Source organism: Furipterus horrens, unplaced genomic scaffold, assembly GCF_987537825.1.
Source record: "Furipterus horrens unplaced genomic scaffold, mFurHor1.1.pri manual_scaffold_5, whole genome shotgun sequence".
Lineage (NCBI taxonomy): Eukaryota > Metazoa > Chordata > Mammalia > Chiroptera > Furipteridae > Furipterus > Furipterus horrens.
Window position 1 is genome coordinate 1502310 of NW_028327175.1, and position 18927 is coordinate 1521236.

General features: G+C 58.6%; 2 protein-coding genes across 2 annotated transcripts in view; one reads left to right on the forward strand and one right to left on the reverse strand.

Moving 5' to 3' along the window:
• Positions 1-7695, reverse strand: part of MTREX (Mtr4 exosome RNA helicase) — a 46559-nt gene extending 38864 nt beyond the window's left edge. The window contains exons 1-4 of the mRNA XM_090276111.1: positions 7347-7695; positions 4883-5020; positions 3513-3579; positions 529-591 (exon numbers count right to left, since the gene is read on the reverse strand). Coding sequence (XP_090132237.1) covers positions 529-591; positions 3513-3579; positions 4883-5020; positions 7347-7474 — 396 coding nt within the window. The 5' untranslated portion in view covers positions 7475-7695. The remainder of the gene's footprint in view (positions 1-528; positions 592-3512; positions 3580-4882; positions 5021-7346) is intronic.
• A 121-nt stretch (positions 7696-7816) lies between these two features.
• Positions 7817-18927, forward strand: part of DHX29 (DExH-box helicase 29) — a 33973-nt gene continuing 22862 nt past the window's right edge. The window contains exons 1-6 of the mRNA XM_090278844.1: positions 7817-8111; positions 12216-12289; positions 13827-13940; positions 14752-14881; positions 15595-15740; positions 17046-17174. Coding sequence (XP_090134970.1) covers positions 7937-8111; positions 12216-12289; positions 13827-13940; positions 14752-14881; positions 15595-15740; positions 17046-17174 — 768 coding nt within the window. The 5' untranslated portion in view covers positions 7817-7936. The remainder of the gene's footprint in view (positions 8112-12215; positions 12290-13826; positions 13941-14751; positions 14882-15594; positions 15741-17045; positions 17175-18927) is intronic.

Below are 18927 nucleotides of genomic sequence, written 5' to 3' on the forward strand. Positions count from 1 at the left end.
CAACGCGGGGCTCTGGGAGGTGAGGTCCCCACGTGCACCTGGCAGGGGCAGGGGGTAGCAGTGCCTCCGTGAGGCCTGAGCAGTTCCCGCTGACCCCACCACACCATCTTACCAGAAGACCCCGGGGAAGACGTGTAAGCGTCACTTAACGTCCACCAGGGCTTCAGAGGCCACCCTCACGCACGCACTGGAGCTGGGGTTTTACTAGAAACTTATTAAACTGCTGAAACTATATGCAGAGCTTATGGCACGTGTGCGTTTTTCCCAGGGGAAGACTGATAATTTTCATCTGATTCTTTAAAAAGGTTGAGAATCATCTCTTTTGAAAAATCGCAGCACACGAGGCTTGGTTTCCAGCGTATCCGGTTACAGACTCAGTCTGCACCACGTTGACTTTCAGGGAGCTGCTTCCTGGCATATGTACACTGGGAAGCACAGAAGCCTCATTTGGAAGAATTTGCTTTTAATTTAAGGTTTAGGAAAAGAGGTTCACAAAACTGTAACCACTTTATTGTCCAAAGCACAGACCTTTGCAGCTTTTCCAACTCGAGGTTTAAGTGGTAAATAATCTTCATCTGCAGGAAGGGCAACCTATTATAAAACAAAAACAGAAGACACACTGTTTAAGAACTGATGCATTCAGCACTCCATGTGGATGGCGTGGAAGGTAAAAGCGACAAACTAGTGTCTGGTGGCTGCAGACACCGCACAATGTAAGTGACTGCCTACGGGCAAGGCCAAAGCCAAAGCTGCGGCACTCGGGGCCCCTCTGCTGGTGTCGAATCAGTGACAGTGTCATGAGGCGCTTCTGAGGGCACCTCCCTAAGAAACCGCGCCCGCTCCGGTCTGGCCGCTTCCTGTCCCCCCATCTAACGGTGCGCCTGATGGTGATGAACGCTCAACAACGCTGAACGGACGTAAAAAGAGGTGTCACCTTAGGAAAGAAAACGATGTGGAATAAAAGGAGATGCCCTAATTCCTCAAACAAGAAATTAGTTTTCCCCCAGCGAAGATGGAGATCTGGGGAGCAGTTCACAATGAAACCTGAAGCCCCACACTTAAACCACTTAGTGCACAGATAACCCATGGGGGGGGGGGCAGTAAGGCACACAGAGAAGTCACAAATCATTCCCAGGACCAAAGTGCCAAGAACACGTAGAAACAGTGACAGATGCTGGCGAGCCTGCAGCCGCGTCGCAGAGGTTCAGAGAAGTGACCCCGACCACAGCCAGGAACGGGGCTCTCAGCACATCCCTCACCGTCTCTCCATCACGCCGCTGCGCTCCCAGCTCTGGGGGCCCGGCAGTGCGGGGGTGCTGGGAGGACTGCCCACCCGTTACACCGAGCACACGGCTTCCTCCTGTGCACCTGCACCTCCACCTCTCAGGACAAGAGCGAGTCTGTCCCAGAGACACACCCCCCCACGCACCACAGAACCAAACTCCTGGTCTGAAAACCTGAGCCAGACCCCAAGTCAGGGTGTGACTCCCCGGGCTCTTGACCAGCCTGCGGGGTTGGCCTTCTCACACCCCCCTGATGCTCTGTGACATGAACAGACGACATCAGCACGAAGTCGGGAAGATTCTAGCACCTGAGATTTAACAGCAGCAGCAGCGATCATTTGGTACGTATGAGAACGAGGGCCTTTGCTTCTGTTTCTGACGACAGTCTGGGCAACCCCAACATGTGACAAACAGGTGGAAGAAACCGGCTGCGGTGACGGCGAGGTGAGCCAGCTGGAAGCCAGCAGCATGACCGCGAGGACCGTCGGCCTGGCAGCCGGCCACCGGGGAGGCGTGGAGGGGAGAAGCCCACCACCGACGGCCAGTCAGGAGGTCCTAGCGCGGGAGGCAGGGAGTCTGGCCGGGCTCCCCACGCACAGCACCCACCAGCAACTCTGCAGAGGGAGGGAGCCTTCCTCTGCTTTGCTAAAGGAACAAAGGCTGTCGGCAGAGAAACTGAAACAAGGTGCTGAGTCTTTACCAACAGCCATCTGTGTTCATTTGGAATTACTGTTTATTAGGCTTTTAATAAGATTCCCCCTCCCTCTCCCCGCTGCGGAGGAGAGAACCTCCCCAGGAGGGGACGAGGGGACGGGCTCTGAGCTAGACCAGGGCCAGAACAGAGCCACCTCTGTCCAGTCTCCTCCAGGACTGACTGACAGTCCTCCCTTCTGGTCCAAGCCCCCTGCCCCGCCCCTGGGCAAGCACGGGAGGTGTTTTACCCTCGTCTGGGGTGACTCAGGCTCTAGTAGGCCCCTCCCTGGTCCTGTCCCATCCCAAGTAACCTGCCACACTGCACTGAGGACCCCTGTGTCCTCGCGCTGCACCAAGGACGCGCCTCCCGCCTAAGTTCCCTTAATAAACTCACAATGGAACGCTGGAGCTGCCGGCCCTTTCTTGACCTTGGCCCCCAGAAATTTCATGTAACGCCTATGACAACTTAAAAGGTCGTATTGTAAAGATAGAAGGCTTTTAGTATAAAGAAACAGGGTTATAGCTCCCTTGTGTCCTTATGTTTATGACCTCGCCCTTTCCAAGGGTCACTACAAGCTACCGTGACCACCACCTGGAGAAAGAACCATGGACCTGCAGTACAGGCCACCAGAGCGACACAGGGAGGGCCTGTGACCTGCCAGCGGCCCTGTGGCTTGCCTTCAGGAGGACGGGGAAGAGCGTGTACTGGACACGTGCTCTGTGCCGAGGGCCTCGCCAGGTTTTCTTATAAAACCTTCACAACCAGCCCATGAGATGAACCACATCATTCCAAGCTTATGAATTAAAAAGCCAAGGACAGAGCTTAGTAGAGTTATCTAAGACAGTGCTGGGCTGGCCAAGAAGTCCATTTAGTTTTTCCCGTCAGATAAAAGACACGTTTTTCATTTTCACCAGTGACTTTACCGATCTGGATATCTGAGTATGCTGGCTGTGTCCCACTACTGGCTTCTCATGGGGAGAGGTGGGGGCTGCTAAATGTCTTCTGACGCCCAAGACAGCCCCACAGCAGAGGCGTTCAACGTCAGGGCACCAAGGCACTCCGTCACCACCTCTGACACGCTCGACCCGTCGCCGCGCCTTCTCCTTACGCTGCACAAATCTTCTTTTTGAATTTCAGACGCATTTTTACCTTTCTTGAAATAATATAGCATAATACACCAAAAACATTGTGTATCTTCTTCCATTTTTAATATTAAAACGGCTGCACAAAAACTCATCAACTTTGAAAATCCGTTTTCAAATGCATGCTGACGTGACAGCTGTCACAATACAATGTAACAAAGTTGTTTCAAACGAGGTCAAAGACAAATAAGCAGGACGAGAGCCCTGACCCATGAAGGGAAGAACACGATGGACGTTTTGGCCAGCCCACTAGTCAGGCAGGCACCGCTCAGGCTTGGCCGCCAGCCCGGCCCCCGCCCCTGCCCCCGTCCCCCCTACAAGACCCGCATGGAGATGCTACAGGCTCCGGGCCCCACCTGCGGCCGCGCCTGCAGAGGTGAGGGCCCTGCTTACCTCGTGGGTGCACCCTTCGACCGTGTCCACCGACTGCACTTTGACCCTGGGCATCAGGTCGGCCAGGCTTGGAAACAGAAAAGGGGAAGCTACGTGAGGACACGTCTGGCTTCGTCACTAGACAGAGGCCCCTGCCTCGTGCTTGGGGAAAGGGACACCACCCAGCCACCAGTGTTCCAAGCGCGGAGGAGCCTGGCTAGTCAGAATTGTTCTCAGCATTCAAGTAAATGCTAAAAATGCAAAATAATCCGTTACCATCTTTCAGTACAAATACAGAACAAACAGGTTTCAAGTGGATTACTCAAAGAATTATGTCTTAATTCCAGTAACTATTTTGAAAAAAAAAAACAAAAAACTTCTCCAAAGCACTGTTACTACTTCCACATGAAGCTGGTCATAAGGTAATGACTATATGATAAAAAGCACAAAATAACCCAGCCTGACACGGGTGGTGCTATGATTTACAGATGTGGTCCCTATTCTCACCAAAATCCTGAATTACACTCATATTCATGTAGACTCCATAGCGGCTGAAAAAACACGATCGTGGGTAAATTAGAGAAGAATGTATGTATTTCCGTGGTAGACTCACTACTTATTACTGATTACAGTTCTGACTTTTACTTTAAATCGATAATCGTGCTCTTGAGAAAACCCAGGCGTCGCTACACCACAGTCAGCAACGGTGGGTTCTAAGTGGCCAGGACCACTTCTACCCTGTTCTGCTAGCTGGCGAGAACAGCGGGCCTTAAGCATTTCAGGGACACAGCTCGCGCCAGGACCAGTGAAAGCCAACGGGTTTACAAAAACCCTAGTCACCTCCTCACGGTGGTGCCAAGCCAGCACGGCCATGAGGTCATCACAAGGGAACAGATGAGTCACTTAAGGGACCGGCAGCAACACTGAGGAGTCGCAGCTGCCGCAGCCCCGACCCACGGGCCTTCCTCACTGGGCGGCCTTGCTGCCAGCCAGTCTCCCGCGGGACTGAGCCCCTGACCCTCCCAATGTCCTCTCCCTCCGTCCCCCCCGCCCCCCCAGGTCAATTCATTCTTTCTTTCTAGTCCACTCTTCTCGGGACATTCACGAATAAAGTAAATGATGTCATGGCTTCTTTTTTAAAAAGCCAGGCTTCAACCCTCTCTCTCAGAACTGGATTCTAAAGTATTCAAACATCTTTTCCACACTGTCTTCTGTTTCCCCGAACTTAGATACAAGTCCTCTGTTTACATGCGTGTGTATCTATATAAAGAACATCTTCATTTCCGTAACTCAGCACGTACTTTCATAAAGTAACACAGAAACAATTTTCAAAACTTCAGGCCACATCCCAGTTTCCAAGTCACTAGCATCTGTGACAGCGGAAGAACTACCTTAAGTCTTCAGTTATCGACTCTTCTACCCGGGGCTTCTTCCCAAAAATGGGTTCGTCGGTGCTCTCGAAATCCACATCCCTCTTGGTCTTCCCAGCATGAGTGGGCTCAGACTGGACGTTGCCATCAGCGCGTTTCCTGAGGAGACAGTTAAGATGAATTCTGCAGTATCAGCACTCCTGTTAAGAGGGACTTGGTGAGATGCCATCCCACACATAACACACACCACTCCAGGAAAGTTCATGTAAACACTGGGTTGTCCAAAAAGTTCGTTTAGTTTTTTTTTCTCCATTTTTCCTCCTACAATGGCTCTAGTAGCGCTTAGCTGTCTTTAACTTCATTCGAAACAATTCTGTAACTGTATCATAACATGTCATATTGGCGTGCATGTAAAAAAACCATCAGAATTGGTGAATTTCTGTGCAGCCTTTTAAATATAAAAATGGAAAAAGGTAAACAACATTTTCAGCATATTATGCTTTGTTATTTCAAGAAAGGTAAAGACACTGAAATGCAAAAAGATTTGTGCAGAGTATGGAGAAGGTGCTGTGACTGATCAAACGTGTCAGAAGTGGTTTGCCAAGTTTCTTGGTGCCACTGACATTCTGGCCGAATAATTCTCTGCTGTGGGGCTGTCTTATGCAGTGGGAGATGTTTAGCAGCCCCATGGCCTCTACCCACTGGAAGTCATTAGCAGGAGACAGCCGACATACTCAGTATATCCAGATCAATAAAGTTATTGGTGAAAATGAAGTGTGTCTCTTAGTTCATGGAAAAAACTAAACGGACTTTTGCCAACCCCCAATAAAAATAAGAGCAGTAATATTGAAAGTAAGATACTGAGTAGAGTTTGTGGTTCTTTCTGTTTAGAATATATCACACTAAGAATGGAAATACTCCATAGTTCTTTTCTTCAACATTTTTGCTACTAACTTGATACCTGTTGTGTTCATTTGTTGCCATTCACTTTCCATTTTTAAGGATTGCGAAAACACTCATTTTTTAAAAAAATATGATGTTGCCCTGGCCAGTGTGGCTCAATGGCTTGGAGCATCATCCCTTAAACCGAAAAGTCCTGGGTTCAATCCTTGTCCGGCAGCTCAATATTCTCTCCCTCTCCCGCTCCCTCCCTTCCTCTAAGATCAGTCAGCGTGTCCTTAGGTGAGGCTTAGGAAACATAACCATGTAAAACATTACGGTTCCAAAATCAAAAGTCCGTAACAGACTTCTTGCTCCCATCCTTGCACCTCTCCCCTGTGTCTTCCCTTCTCCCGAGCTTCCGGTTTGTGGCATTTCTGTTGAAAGTGCAGGCAAACAGTGTGTGCGTGTGCGCCCCGCGCCTTCTCCACGCCTCACCCGTGCTGCCACCAGGAACGATGTAGCAGTCGGTAGCCCTGGGCGTGTCTGCTTTTTAGTTTAAAACTGCTTTGCCCTGTTTGCTTTGGGGTACATTCCCAAAGCAGAACTCCTCGGTCCCGGGGTTCCCGGGGTGTACGACTCTGCTAGGTGCTGCCAGGCCCCTCTGCACAGACGGGGGCCGTGTGGTGTTCCCAACAGTCCGGGGGGCAGAATGATCGCCCACCCCCACCCCGGCGTGATGCCCGTGCCCCCGTCCCGCACAATGGCCAGGACAAGGAAATCAGCGTGGGGACAGTGCTACGTCCACGCTGCAGACTCGCTCAGACGCCGCCGATTGCTGTCGCGCCCTCTGTAAGAAAAGGGTTCTGTTCGGGGTCCCGCCGTCGGGCTGTCACGTCCAGAAGTAACACAAAGGAGCTCGATAAGTCAAACCTCATCCTCAAAGGGGAAGGGTGCGGCGACCTACGACGCTCGCTCTCCAGCTTCCCTACACAGTCGGGAGTTTCAAGGACGCCAGCGCCACGTGCGACACGCGGGGACCGGCAGGGACAGCAGGCGCTCCGGCTCCAGGGTCAGCCCTCCCGGCGCCCCCGCAGACAGCCCCGCACACTCCCTGCCGCTCATCTGCGCGCCGTTAGGCGCTTCCCACGCGCTCGGATCTGTCGTCACAGCAAGCTGGCGGCGGCCGCCACCACCGCCCCCCTGGGAGCCTGGAAGCGCCACGTGTGTCCCCTTCGCCCGCCGCCACCTTCCCCCTTGGCCCTCCGGGTCCACTCGGGCCGGGCTTCCCAAGCTTCCGACCCCTGATGCCACTGCTTCCTCGTTCCGTGCATCGAAGACGACCCGCCGGGCGTCGCTCCGGTGCTGCACGGCCCGAGAGCGGCCCTACCTGCCCGCAAGGCCCCGTCCGCGTCCCCACGCCCCCGGCGCGGCCACGGGGCCCTGCGCACGCCGGGCCGGGATCCCGAAGCCCGCGCCGCCCCCGCCGCCCGACACCGACCCAACGGGCACCCTAGTTTCTCGGCCTCTTCAAAGGGCTCGCGTTTCCTCCCGCCAGCAAAGGACTCGGAAATAAAACAAAGAGGCCGTCGGCCACCTCCCTTACCCGGCCTTCTCCGCGGGCCCCGAAGGCCCCTTCCACTTCGCCTTGTCCTTGTCCTTCCCGGGGCCAGGCGCAGCGGCAGCGTCGTCCTCGAACACGCTGAACAGCTCATCCCCGAAGGCGTCCGCCATCTCCCGGAGCCGCGCGCCCGTCTCCCTCCTCCCCGCGACGCTGCGCGCCCGCACCGACCGTGACGCTCCGCGGCGCCGACGGCGGCCCGAGGGAGGCAAAAGTAGTCGGATCGCGCAGCCTCCGAGAAGCCTCGCCGACGGCTTTTCTCGCCCGACCGTTCCGGCCTTTGCGACCTTCCTGTCCCCTCCGAGCTTTGCGATCGCCGCTTCCTGCCCGACTCCGAGGGGGCGGGGGGGCAGCTCCGTGGGCCCGCGGGAGCGCGGCGGGCCGGAAACGCTGCCGCGGCGAGGGGGCGGGGCCGTCGCGCGCCCGGCCAATCGCGAGGCGGCGAGCGCCCGGGCCCGAGGACCCGGATGGAGGACGCAGGCTGGCGGCGCGGGGCCCGGGGAATGTGAAGCGCGCTCGCGGGCCGTGCGGGAGCCGAGCCGGTACTGCCCGGGGTCCTCCGCCGGGGCCGCACCATGGGCGGCAAGAACAAGAAGCACAAGGCGCCGGGCGCCGCAGCGGTGCGCGCGGCCGTGTCCGCCTCCAGAGCCAAGGCCGCCGAGGCCGGAGCCGCCTCCGAGGCCCAGACCAAGAAGCCCGTGGCCAGGCCGCCCGCCGCCGCCGGCCCCCGGGAGCCCCGCGTCAGGGCAGGTACGAGCGGCCGCCCGGCCCCGGCAGCCCGGTCTGAGCGGTCCAGGCCCCCCGAGCGGCGACGGCGCCCTGGCTGCCGCCGTCCCCCTTCTCCTTCCGAGAGCAGAACCGGAGTCGCAGCAGCCGGCGTCCGCGCGAGCCCTCGGCGCCGCTGCCCGCGTGTCGTGGGGAGTGGGTGCCGGGTGAGGACGCGGCCCCGCCGCGCCGCTGGGCGCCGGCCTCCGCGGACGCTGCCCGCGACCTCCGCCTTCTGCGCCGCCCGGTGCGGTGACAGCCGCTGGGCGACGGAGCCCCGGGCGCAACAGGTCGCCCGCCGTTTGCTGTCCCCGCCGCGCGCCCGCCTCGCCGGGGTGGAGCCCCTGCGGCGCCTCCGGCCTGAGCTTCGGGGTGGCCGCCCGGGACCCTGCCGTGTGCGGGGGGCCGCTGAGTGTGTGCGATGGGCCAGGGCCGAGGGGGACGCCCGGCGCCCCGCCTCCACCGCGGAGGGCGGCCCCGCGCGGGCCCGGGGAAGGGGCGCCGGCCGAGGGCGGCAGGACGCGGGCGTGCGGGCTCTGGGAAGAAGGGCGGACAGAGCGCCCCGGCGCAGCGGAGGGGCGCGCTGGGCGCTCGGGGCCGGGGGTGCCGAGAGGCAGCAGGCGCGGGCCTTCCCCCGGGAGGCGGGGGTCGCGTTTCACCGCAGCGCCCTGACGCCCGTGGTGGCCAGCCCAGCCCCCGGCCCCGCGGCGCCCCTGCGCTCTGAATCGGCCTCTTCTCGGCCGCGCTGGCGGGCTGCCTCCGCGGGGCTGGGGCTCCGTAGCGCCTCCCAGCGCCGACCGCCTTGTCCTCGGCCGGCGACCGTCCCCGCGGGCTCCCACGCGCCGCCTCGCGTGCGCCTCTGTGCCCCGCGTCAGGGGTGCTTTGCGACGCCTTCCTCTCCGGCGCCCCAGTTTGCCTCCAGCTCTGCGCGGGCTGGCGGGTTTCTCGCCCTGCAGACCTCGCTCTTCCCGCGCGAGCGCCCAGGCGCCCCAAGGGCCGGAGCACCGGCCCCGGCCTCGGTCCCCCGCCCCCGCCCGGCCGCCCAGAGCACCCACCGCCCTGTGATGGCGGCCGGACGTCCAGGGCCCCTCCCGCGTCTCCCTAAACGCTCGCCGCGCAAAGCCGGGTGCTGCCCCCGCGCCAGGTGCCGCCGCTGGCTCTCGGCCGCCTCCGTGCGTTCTGCCAGGTCCTCTCGGGGAAAGGCCGTGTGCCCCGCGCTGCCTGCCGCCGTCCGGGGTGCCGGCCCCGGGGCAGCTGCTCTCCAGCTCCTCCGCTGCCCGCAGCTCGGGGGTCGCGTTGCTGGGATCGTTCCCTTTGCTCTCGGACCTCGCCTGCGGGCTGCGAGGACGCATCGGTCACGACCTGGTGCCGACCTGGTGCCATCGGGGGCGGGAGCTGTTCCCCGCAGTCTCCCCGTCCCCGGTGTCCGCGCGGAGCCGGAGCGTGTGGTCGGTCCTTCGACACTCAGGGAAGCTTTTAACGCCAGGAGACTAAAGAGGAAATGAGAGGTGGCCTGCTACATTCCCAGGGAGTTGTTTTTAACGACGAACTAAGAATATGCAGTATAAATACCGTTGCTGCACAGATTGCCACGTGATTTTTTCTTTTGCTTTGTGTTTCTTTGGGTGTTTGCTTTTGTAAGACGATAGCGCTGACTACCTTTGAGAAAAAAGTGGGCGAGTGCACAGGACAAGTTCCCTCTGAGCGCTCTGTGGTCCCTGATGCAGGTGGCCTTGCTGGACTCCGCGCCCACCTCCGTCTTTTCAGACACCGGGAAGGGCTGTGCGCGGCCGAGTCTGAGGGCTGCGCTCGCCGCAGCCCGGCTCCTGCCGTCCCGGTGCTCTGCCGCTCCTGCTCTTGTCCCTGGCTTTTCACTCATTTGCTCATCAGATAATTTTTGAAGAGTTACTATGTGCCAGGCAAGGGTTAGGCACTGGGGCGGCGGGGGCCTTGCAACGCTAGGCTGTGCCGGTGAAATCCGTAGCCTACGTGAGCCTTCCGGTCCTCGGAGGGACTGCGGCTGGGGACCGACAGCACGCATTAGCGCTGAAGCCGGTGTCAGTGTTTACGGGGCCAGCTACGTGAGGCAGAACCAGAAGCAGGGTGGTGAGAAAGCGGTGACTTCTGGAGAAAGACTGGGTGGCAGGTCCCTTGGCCGCGGACAGGGACGCAACCCTGGGGACACCTTGAAGCAGAGGTGGTGGGAGCAGCCAGCTTTCGGGAGCCAGTGTGTGAGGCTGAGGGAACAAGAACAAGAGGGTGAAGACCCCGCGCGGGCATGCTCCCCAAAGACAGGAAGGAAGTCCCCTGGTGGAGCTGCAGAGGGGCCAGCTCCAGCGTTCCGTGTGGGACCGTGTCTGGTGTGCGTGGTTGGGGTCAGGCAGGCGGTCTGGCCGGGTGGGCTTCTCCTGGACCCGACCGCCTATGCCAGGCACCCACGTTTGTTACCCAGGTATCCTGTGCTCCCCTTCGCCCTCCCCGGACATGAGCTGCGTGAGGATGGGGACAGGGTCCCCTCGCCAACTGTGCGGTTGGAGAGAAGGGGCCCGCGGCTTGGTCAGCAGCCACTTGTGTGGCAGTGACGCTGGTCGCGACGGTCCCTGGGTGCCCTGCCGCTCAGCTCAGCGGAGCAGTGTCTTCTGAACGAAGCAGGTGCTGGCGATGCTTTTACGCCGGCCGAGCCGTCTTGAGGAAGTCCCTCTGCTCTCCTGCGCTCCGCCCTGAGTCACGGTCAGAGCTGACTGTATGTGTTGCATCGTCCGTGCCCTTTCCCCCGATCAGTTTGAAGCCCGTCACCCTCCTGCCTCGGAGATGCTGCGCGCTAGTGTCTTGGCTTCCTCCTGAACCCGGAAACCCAAACCGAGGGGCGCAGCCTCTGCAGCGGCCAGGGAAGATGCTGTCAAAGGTCACAGCGCCTGAGGTGGCAACGGAGCAGGAGCTGTCCCGTGCTGGGCCTGGTGGTGTAGACGTGGGCTTGAAAATGGGTCACACACACGAGCCTGAGCACCTGTTGTCCCGGGCCCCTCACTGCTGCCTAGGTCACAGCCCAGGAGCGGCTGGGAGGCTCTGAGGCTGACAGGTGAAGGGGGCGGAGGCCGGGAGAGGGGCCGGGAGTGCGGGGCAGGAAGTCCGTGCCCGGCCTGTGCAGGGGCCTCGGCCAGCCTCCCAGGCAGCCTGGCAGCCTCCGACCTCTGACCTCCAGGCCTGCCAACTGCACTGCGGTGCGGGCAGTGCAAACACGCTTTAGAGGGTGCCCGTCCAATGCTGCCAAAATGCGCCTTGCGGACCCTGGAGTGTCACTGGCACTGGTTAGAAATCTCACAGGAACGTGTTTTAGGAAGGACTTGATGACGAAGGGCCTGCCTGGTTGGCCTGATGTCGTGGGGGCCCCACGCCGTTGCTCAGCTCCTCGGAGTGCTGATGGAAATACACACGTTCCCGGGACAGACCCAGGCATCGGTGTGGGCGTACGTGCCCCCGTGATGCGCACACATTAGGGTCACCGCGTGGGAAGGAGGAGGGGACAGGCGGCACCTTCAGTCACCCCGAGCAGGAGAGGCCGGGAAGGGTTCTTGTCGGGGCCTTGGCGGAACGTGGGCCTGTGACCCCCTGACTTTGGCTTCTGACCTCCAGGATTGAGAGGCAGCATTTCTGTGTCTCTGCCACCAAGCGTGTAGTCCTTGGGGGCGGCGGCTTCAGGAGACTGACAGCGACCCTGGGCTTGACGGGAGATGACAGACAGGCGTTCTTCCATCCCTTCTGCCCGAGGAGAGCGCTTCCTCTTCATGGCCACCTACCTCCTCAGCCACGTCCCGGGCAGAAAAGCACCTGGGTTTAAAGTAAGGAGGTGAAGGTGATGTGACCAGAAAGGCGCATCAGCGTTGTCGCTGTGGGGAAAGGACTGATGTAGGGCGTGCTGACAGGCCACCCGTCTGGGAGAGCGCAGAGGTGGCACTCGGGGGCCACCCTGGATGATGTCACAGGTGACATGGGGGGAGGAGGGACGCGCAGCAGCCTGCAGAGGAAACCAGAGCAGGCTGAGGGGTGCAGCCGCTGACGTGCCTATCCTGTTTGTTCTGGAACACACAGGTCCGAAAATGTATAGCTTCAGCTCTGCAAGCGACTCTGGGGGTCCCGGGAGTCTGGATAAATCTATTTTGAAAGTAAGTACCAAGGTTTTGAGTCATTTCAGTTAATGTTCCCTTTAAAAAAAAGACACGTACTTTTTGTTATTCTATTACAGTTGTCCCAGTCACTCCCCCTTCCCTCGTCCACCCAGCCCCCCTGCCCCCACTCCCAGTCAGTCCCCACACTGTCCTCCATGGCCGTGGGTCATTCGCACGCGTTCTTTAACTGGTCCCTTCCCCTTCTTTCCACCATTATCCCCACCCCACCCCCCTGCTGGGCACTGTCAGTCTGTTCCTTGTTTTGTTTGTTTGTTTGTTTTTAATTTATTTATTTTTAGAGAGAGGGGAAGGCAGGGAGAAAGAGAAGGAGAGAAACATCCATGTGTGGTTACCTCTCGCATGCCCCCAACTGGGGACCTGGCCTGCAGCCCAGGCCTGTGTGGTGACCGGGAATCGAACCAGGGACTTTAATAAGGATGCCGGCGCTCAGTCCACTGAGCCACACCAGCCGGGGCTGTTCTTTAAGTATAAGGAAAAGATGACACATTTAGAGTTTTTGTAGAGTACACTAACTCCTAGTCTGTATTAAGTAAACTGAATCACACCCACGTGTTGGGAGCCAGTAAGAAATTAAACAGGGATGGGTAAGGCCAGCTCGTAAGCATAGCACACCCGTTCAGCTCTGACTTAGTGGACCTTGTCGGCCTCCTCGCCACTGAAAATGGTAGTCCCACCTCACTGTCCCCTCAGTCCCGTCGGGTCTCATGACTGCAGGCCTTTGCCAGGGGCGCTCTGCCTAGAATGCCCTGCTTCCCTGTCTCTGTCCCTCTGTGACCTTAGTGACGTCCTTCGTACAGCGCCAGGCGGATCTTCTGGGCGGTTTCACGAGCTCTTGGTGTGTCGTTTAGAGCGATTGCCCTGCTGGGTCACAGTCTGTCTTTTTGCACGGGTTTCCTACGCTCCACTGAGTTCCCGACGTCTGGCTTCGTGCTTCCCAACGGCAGGCGCTCGGGAAAGGTGTCCGGGGGGGCTTTCTGTACGCACGGGCTTGTGTTCCCCTAGGTCACAAATAGGGAAACCACAGAGGGCTCACCGGCCGGTAGGGAAGGGAGGAGCCACCGCTCCCGGAGCCCTGGTTACCGCTTCGGCAGAGCTCCTTTTCGCTGGATTGGCCCGTGTCAGCGCGGCTCCAGGCTCTCAGGCTGCGGTGGGGCTGGTGCCCTTGAGGGCCCGACTGAGTCTGCATAAGACGGGGCTTAGGAACCCGCCTTCGAAGCAGAATCCCACCGGGGCCCAAGGACACTGTCTTGAGGAGCAGGCTTCAGGGGCCTTTAGGGGAGCAGTTTTTCTGGCTGTGTTCTTGCTTTCCCGTACCCCGTTTTTCTCAAATACATGGTGGCGATGTCATGTGATGAATGGTGGTCCGACACGTGATAGTCACTGTATCTGATCTTAGCTGAAGTGCTGGCCTTGGCTGGCAGGGGTATGGAAACTGGCATTTGCTTCAAACTGTTAAATCACTAAATATGATTTCATAATTTAGCTTCTAACTGATCTTTTTTGGTCTCAACAGGTGGTAATTAATAACAAACTAGAGCAAAGAATTATTGGAGTGATCAATGAGCATAAGAAGCAAAACAGTGACAAGGGAGTGATTTCTGGAAGACTGACTGCCAAAAAGCTACAGGTATTTGGCAAACGTGTGTAAGCTCCTTACTTCGTGGGGCGTCCTTCAGACGGCACCGCTGAGCCGTGCCCCGCGGGAGAGGGCAGGGCCCGTGCGAGCTGCAGACCCGCGGGGCACGCCCAGGACGGGGTTGCTCTGCTCCCGGGCCCTTTTCCTTCCGCTCGCCGTGCCACAGCGATCCAGAGGTGGGGTGCCCCGTCTCTCAGTGACGGGAGGGACGGAGGCTTGGAGAGAGGGCGCACGTTACAGCCTGAGGCGATGAATCAGTAACGGGAGCGGGGAGCAGAGTCGGGATTTGAACCCAGGTCTGTCCAGCTCTGATGAACGTGCTCTGGGAAGTGCATTAAAACGCTCTTCTGTGAGTGAGCACGCTCACCGACGCCCCACGTAGGGTAAAAAGGGCAGCCCTTACCTACGGGGCCGGCCACAGGGAAGCGTGTAGTTGGGTTATGGCGTGTCTTCCCAGTGCTGTGCTGCGTGACTGTTCAGGGTGGTGGAGCGTCTCTGGTAACGGGAGATGCTTATGTTGTCATGTTAAGTTAGCCTTGTTTCTACAAAATCTAGGAGCAGGGCTGAGAGGAAACAGTACATATTGCAAGAAGGCTCTTTAGGTGATGAGAACATGAGGGATTTCTCCTGGCCCTTGAATTCATCTGTAGTTCTCAAGTTCCCAGCACAGTGAGCACGTTTTATTCTGACCATTGAGAAATAGAAAAGAAATGAAACCAGTGTCACAGACTGGATTAAAGTGAGGTAGAATCAGTGATGGCAGGAGAGAGAGTGGCGGAATGACTCTCCATTCCCTTCACAGGACTTGTACATGGCTTTGCAAGCCTTTTCCTTCCAGACCAAGGACATCGAGGCCGCCATGACGCACACCCTGCTGCACGGAGGGGACCTGCACTCCGCCCTGGACTGGCTCTGCTTAAACCTGCCCGACGGTGAGCAGCCGGCGGCCGCACGGCTCTTCCAGCTCCCAAACCTTTGACATGATTTTGGTGTAGGTGGTACTTCCGTCCAGCTTTTGACTCATACTGTGACCTTTTTCACTCGGTTACAGTTGCTTTTGGTTGGGATGTTCTTCCTCTTTTTGTTCCTGTCGGTCTGTTCCCCTTCGAGGTGTAGTCCGCGCAGGGAGAAACTGGTGTTGCTGCTGCTTGCAGTGGTTCCGTCACTTTACAGCGCACTTAATACAGTGAATCTCAGAGTTTTCCTGCCTGTGACCTATTGGGCCGGGTCTCCTGCTTCCGGGTCAGGGGTTAGGGCCATCTGGCCTTGGGTACACAATTCCCGAACAAGCGGAGGGCCAAGGCTGTGACCCTCGGCCAGGCCCCGGAGTGCACACTGCTCGCGTGACTCCTTAAGCAGCCGACTCTGTGCCAGAACGGGCAGCCCCAGGGTGGGAGGGGCCAAGGTCTTTCCCTGAAAACTGGGGGTGAGACGACGGCCAGGCGGACGGGCGAGCCCCCTGCTGACGCGGGCTCCCACGTCCGGGGTGACAGCGCCCAGGCTCGTCACGGGGTTTCCCTCCTGGGAGGCGAGGGGCACAAGGAACCCACGCTCCTGCCTGGGCGGGGCTTGTGGGTGTGCTCACAACCCTGTTTGTGTGTCTTACATCACGCATGTTCATTTTCACCTCAATTTCTCCTTTAAGAGTCGCTTCCTGAGGGCTTCAGTCAGGAATTTGAAGAACAGCAGCCTCAGAGTAGGCCCAAGTTCCAGTCCCCTCCAGCACCGGCCCCTGTGGCCCCTCCGCCGCAGCCCAAAGCCGGACACCAGAAGGCAGACTCTCCGATCCAGGTAGCTTCGGGCTCAGACGTCCGAGGCCGAGGTTCAGAGGGGGGTCAGTGCCAGGGGGCCCCAAAGGTTCCGCTTCCTGCGTGCAGCCTGTCGGCGTGCCAGTGTGCTCTGTCCTGTCCTGTCCCTCTCAGTTGTCCGTCTGTCACTGCCTAACAGCCCACTCAGAGCGTCCCGGCCTCACCCCGCCACGTGCTCTGCCCTGTGACCCTGCAGCCCGGCTGCGCTCAGCTGGGCTCTTCTGTGACCCCAGGTGTTTCCTGGGCGGGGACGCCCGAGAAGCGGCTTCTGCCTGGCGTGCCCAGCGCCTGGCTTTCTCACAGACGTGCTTCTAAGAGCAGGTCCCTCGAGGAGAAGCCTTAGTGTACAAATCTTCAAGCCCCTGCCTGTGGCCCTCTTACTGCCACCCGTCTGTGGAAGCAGCCCGCACAGGCGCCTCCCAGACCCGCGCGCAGGGTATTGCCGGGCGGAGGCATGGGCCCGGGAAGGCGCGGTCCATCAGGGCATCGCACCTGAGGGCTGGGTGTGCCGCCGAGCACGGGGAGCACGGGGAGCCCGGCAGTGCGGAATCGGAGCCGGTCGGCCTCACGACAGTGTCCCCAGTGGTTATAACGTCTCGGTGACGTGCGAGGAGTGAGCGCTAGGGGTGCGTGCCCTTGGCCTGTGACGGCAGCTCAGCGCCGGGCACTCGAGTGTGTTAGGAGGACAGGTCTCAGGGTAACAGCTCTCACCATCCCCCGCCCCCTCCCCTGCCTGCAGCCCAAACACACGCACAGGGACAAAGGACTCTTCGAAAGGCGAGGGGTCTGTTTGTCACCTTGACGGCAGTGGGGGTGCCGTGGGTGTCTGCATGTGCCCAGGCTCCTCAAAATGGTGACTTGGCTTCCACGTGACCTACGCACTGTGACGTAACAAGGAGTACGTAACATGGGCAGTACATTAGTAAGTGCGTTACGTGTAGCAGTTATCCCTCACTAAAGCCTAACAACGCACAGGAACAAAAGTCCCTAGACGTGTCGTCCTCATCGACCACTGTTTTTAAGGCGTGGCATGCGTTTGGTTCTGACAGTGTTCTCGTTTCCTGCCCCTGCTGTAGCCGTGTGCCTTGGAGCGGGCGCGTTCAGGCTTTCCTCGGATAACGCCGAGCTCAGGGCGCTTGTCCTTCAGGGGCCGTCACGGAGGAGGGTCTTTGAGGCTCTGTGCCATGTCTGCGTGTAGAGAAGCGGTGACAGCAGTGACGCATGGGGCCGCGTGGACGCCTGCTTCTAACCCTGCTGTCTGAGGTGGTTTGTTCGTTTGTTTTTCCAGCCAAACAAGAAAAAAGGAAACCGGGACGTGAACATGAAAGAGTGGATTTTGCGGTACGCTGAACAGCAGAGTGAAGAGGAGAAGAGTGAAAACTCGACCAGTTTAGAAGAGGAGGAAAAATTCGACCCTGTGAGTGGACGTTTGTATTGGACTTCTAGCTGCAAAGACTTCTAGATTTTCCGCTTTGAGAAGCCGGCACTTGCTTGTGCAGCGGCACAGACTTGCCCTCTGGCCCCACAGTTTCATTCCTAGGTATTTATTTATTCATGAAAAATGAAAGCGTGTGTCCACCAAAAATGACTTACACACACATAAATGTTCATAGCAGCCTTGTCCACAGTAGCCCCGCACGGCAGGCCGCTCTCGGGCACGTCCTACAGGAACGAGGGGGCCATGCGGAGGTGAGCACCCGCTGGGCGACTTCGTGCCGCTCTGTCCAGGAGAGGCGCTGGCGCGCTCCGTCGGGGCAGAAGGTGGCTCAGCGCCTGGGCCCGGGGTGGGGGAGGGGCTGGCTCCGAGGCTCCACGAGGGAACTGTTGGGGGTCATGGACATTTATGTCTTGATTGTGGTGGTGCTTGCATGCGTGTACACACGTGTCGCCCTCATGCACCTGGACACATTAGAGTGGGTGCACTTTGCGGTAAGTCAGCCACGCCTCGGTGAGGGTGGTTTGGGAGGAAAACAAGCAGCAGAAGTTGCAGGACAGCACGTGTGACGGGCCCATTTGTGTGAAGCAGGACAGCGCAGGTATCTGTGTCCCCCCGTGTGCTAAGAGCATGCTTGGACGCCATCGCAGCGGCAGGTGAGAGGGGGCTGCTGTTCTGTGCTCCTCTGAACCTGTACGTTTTTGAACGCTGTGCATGTGTTAAACTAAACAAAGGATTTATGGTGCACATGTGCTCTGAGGTTCCGAGAAAGGCCCTTCGTGGTTGGAGCGTTAGGTTGGCTCCCATAGGAGCGTGGGACTGAGGGGTGCACGGTGCGCGTGGGCTGCAGGGGACGGGAAGGTGGCCTGGGTGGGGCAGGAGGGTGCCCGGGACACAGGAGTGGCGTCATGCGGGCCTCTGGGCATTGAGAGGTAGCCGGGCACACAGGCACCAAAGCGCGTGGTTGCGTCCTGGCAGGTGGCAGCAAACGGTGCGTGCAGCTGGTGCTAGGAGACCCCAGTGCCCAGGAAATGGATGGGACAGCTTTTCCTGTTGATTGTGAGGTGCCCCTAGAGATTTGGGGGTCGTGAGAGGAAGAATTTGACATTTTAGGTCAAATTTAGTAGAGTCCCAGGTGGTGTGGGAGAGTTAGGGTCCCAGGCGGTTTGTAGAGGGTATGGAGGCCTTTTCAGTGTCTCCTGCTTGCTCAGGTGTGAAATAATAAGGTCCCAGATTGGAAATCGTTAAGAAAGGGAAGCATTTGAAGCAAGGATCATTAGAAATTGGTGACTTACTGACCCTGAAGGTCAAGGAGCCGCAGACAGAAGAGCCGTGGGGGTGGGGCGGTGGGGTCAGCGCTGCAGCTGGGAAGCTGGAAGGGGGGGTGTAGCTGGGTGAGTTTGGGGGGCTCGCTAGCCCTCCTGTCAGTTGCCCTGCGTTGCTCTCTGCTGCCTCACCGACGGGCCCGGGGTCTCCCCTCGTCCGACTCAGCGGCGTCTGGCAGCAGCGCCGTGTGCCCTCACTGCCACCCCATGTGGGTGTCCTCACCCAGGAGACCGCCCAGAGTTGGAGTGTGATTTAAACTCGGGCTGGTTTGTGCTCAGCAGAGTTAGGTCCTCAGGTTTTAGAACCTCCGTTTCCCCAGAGGCCGCTTTTTAATGTTCCCGCCTCTATAAGAGAGGTTATGGGGGCCACCTAGAGAGGAGTGTTCTTACGTTATTGCACGTACAACCTT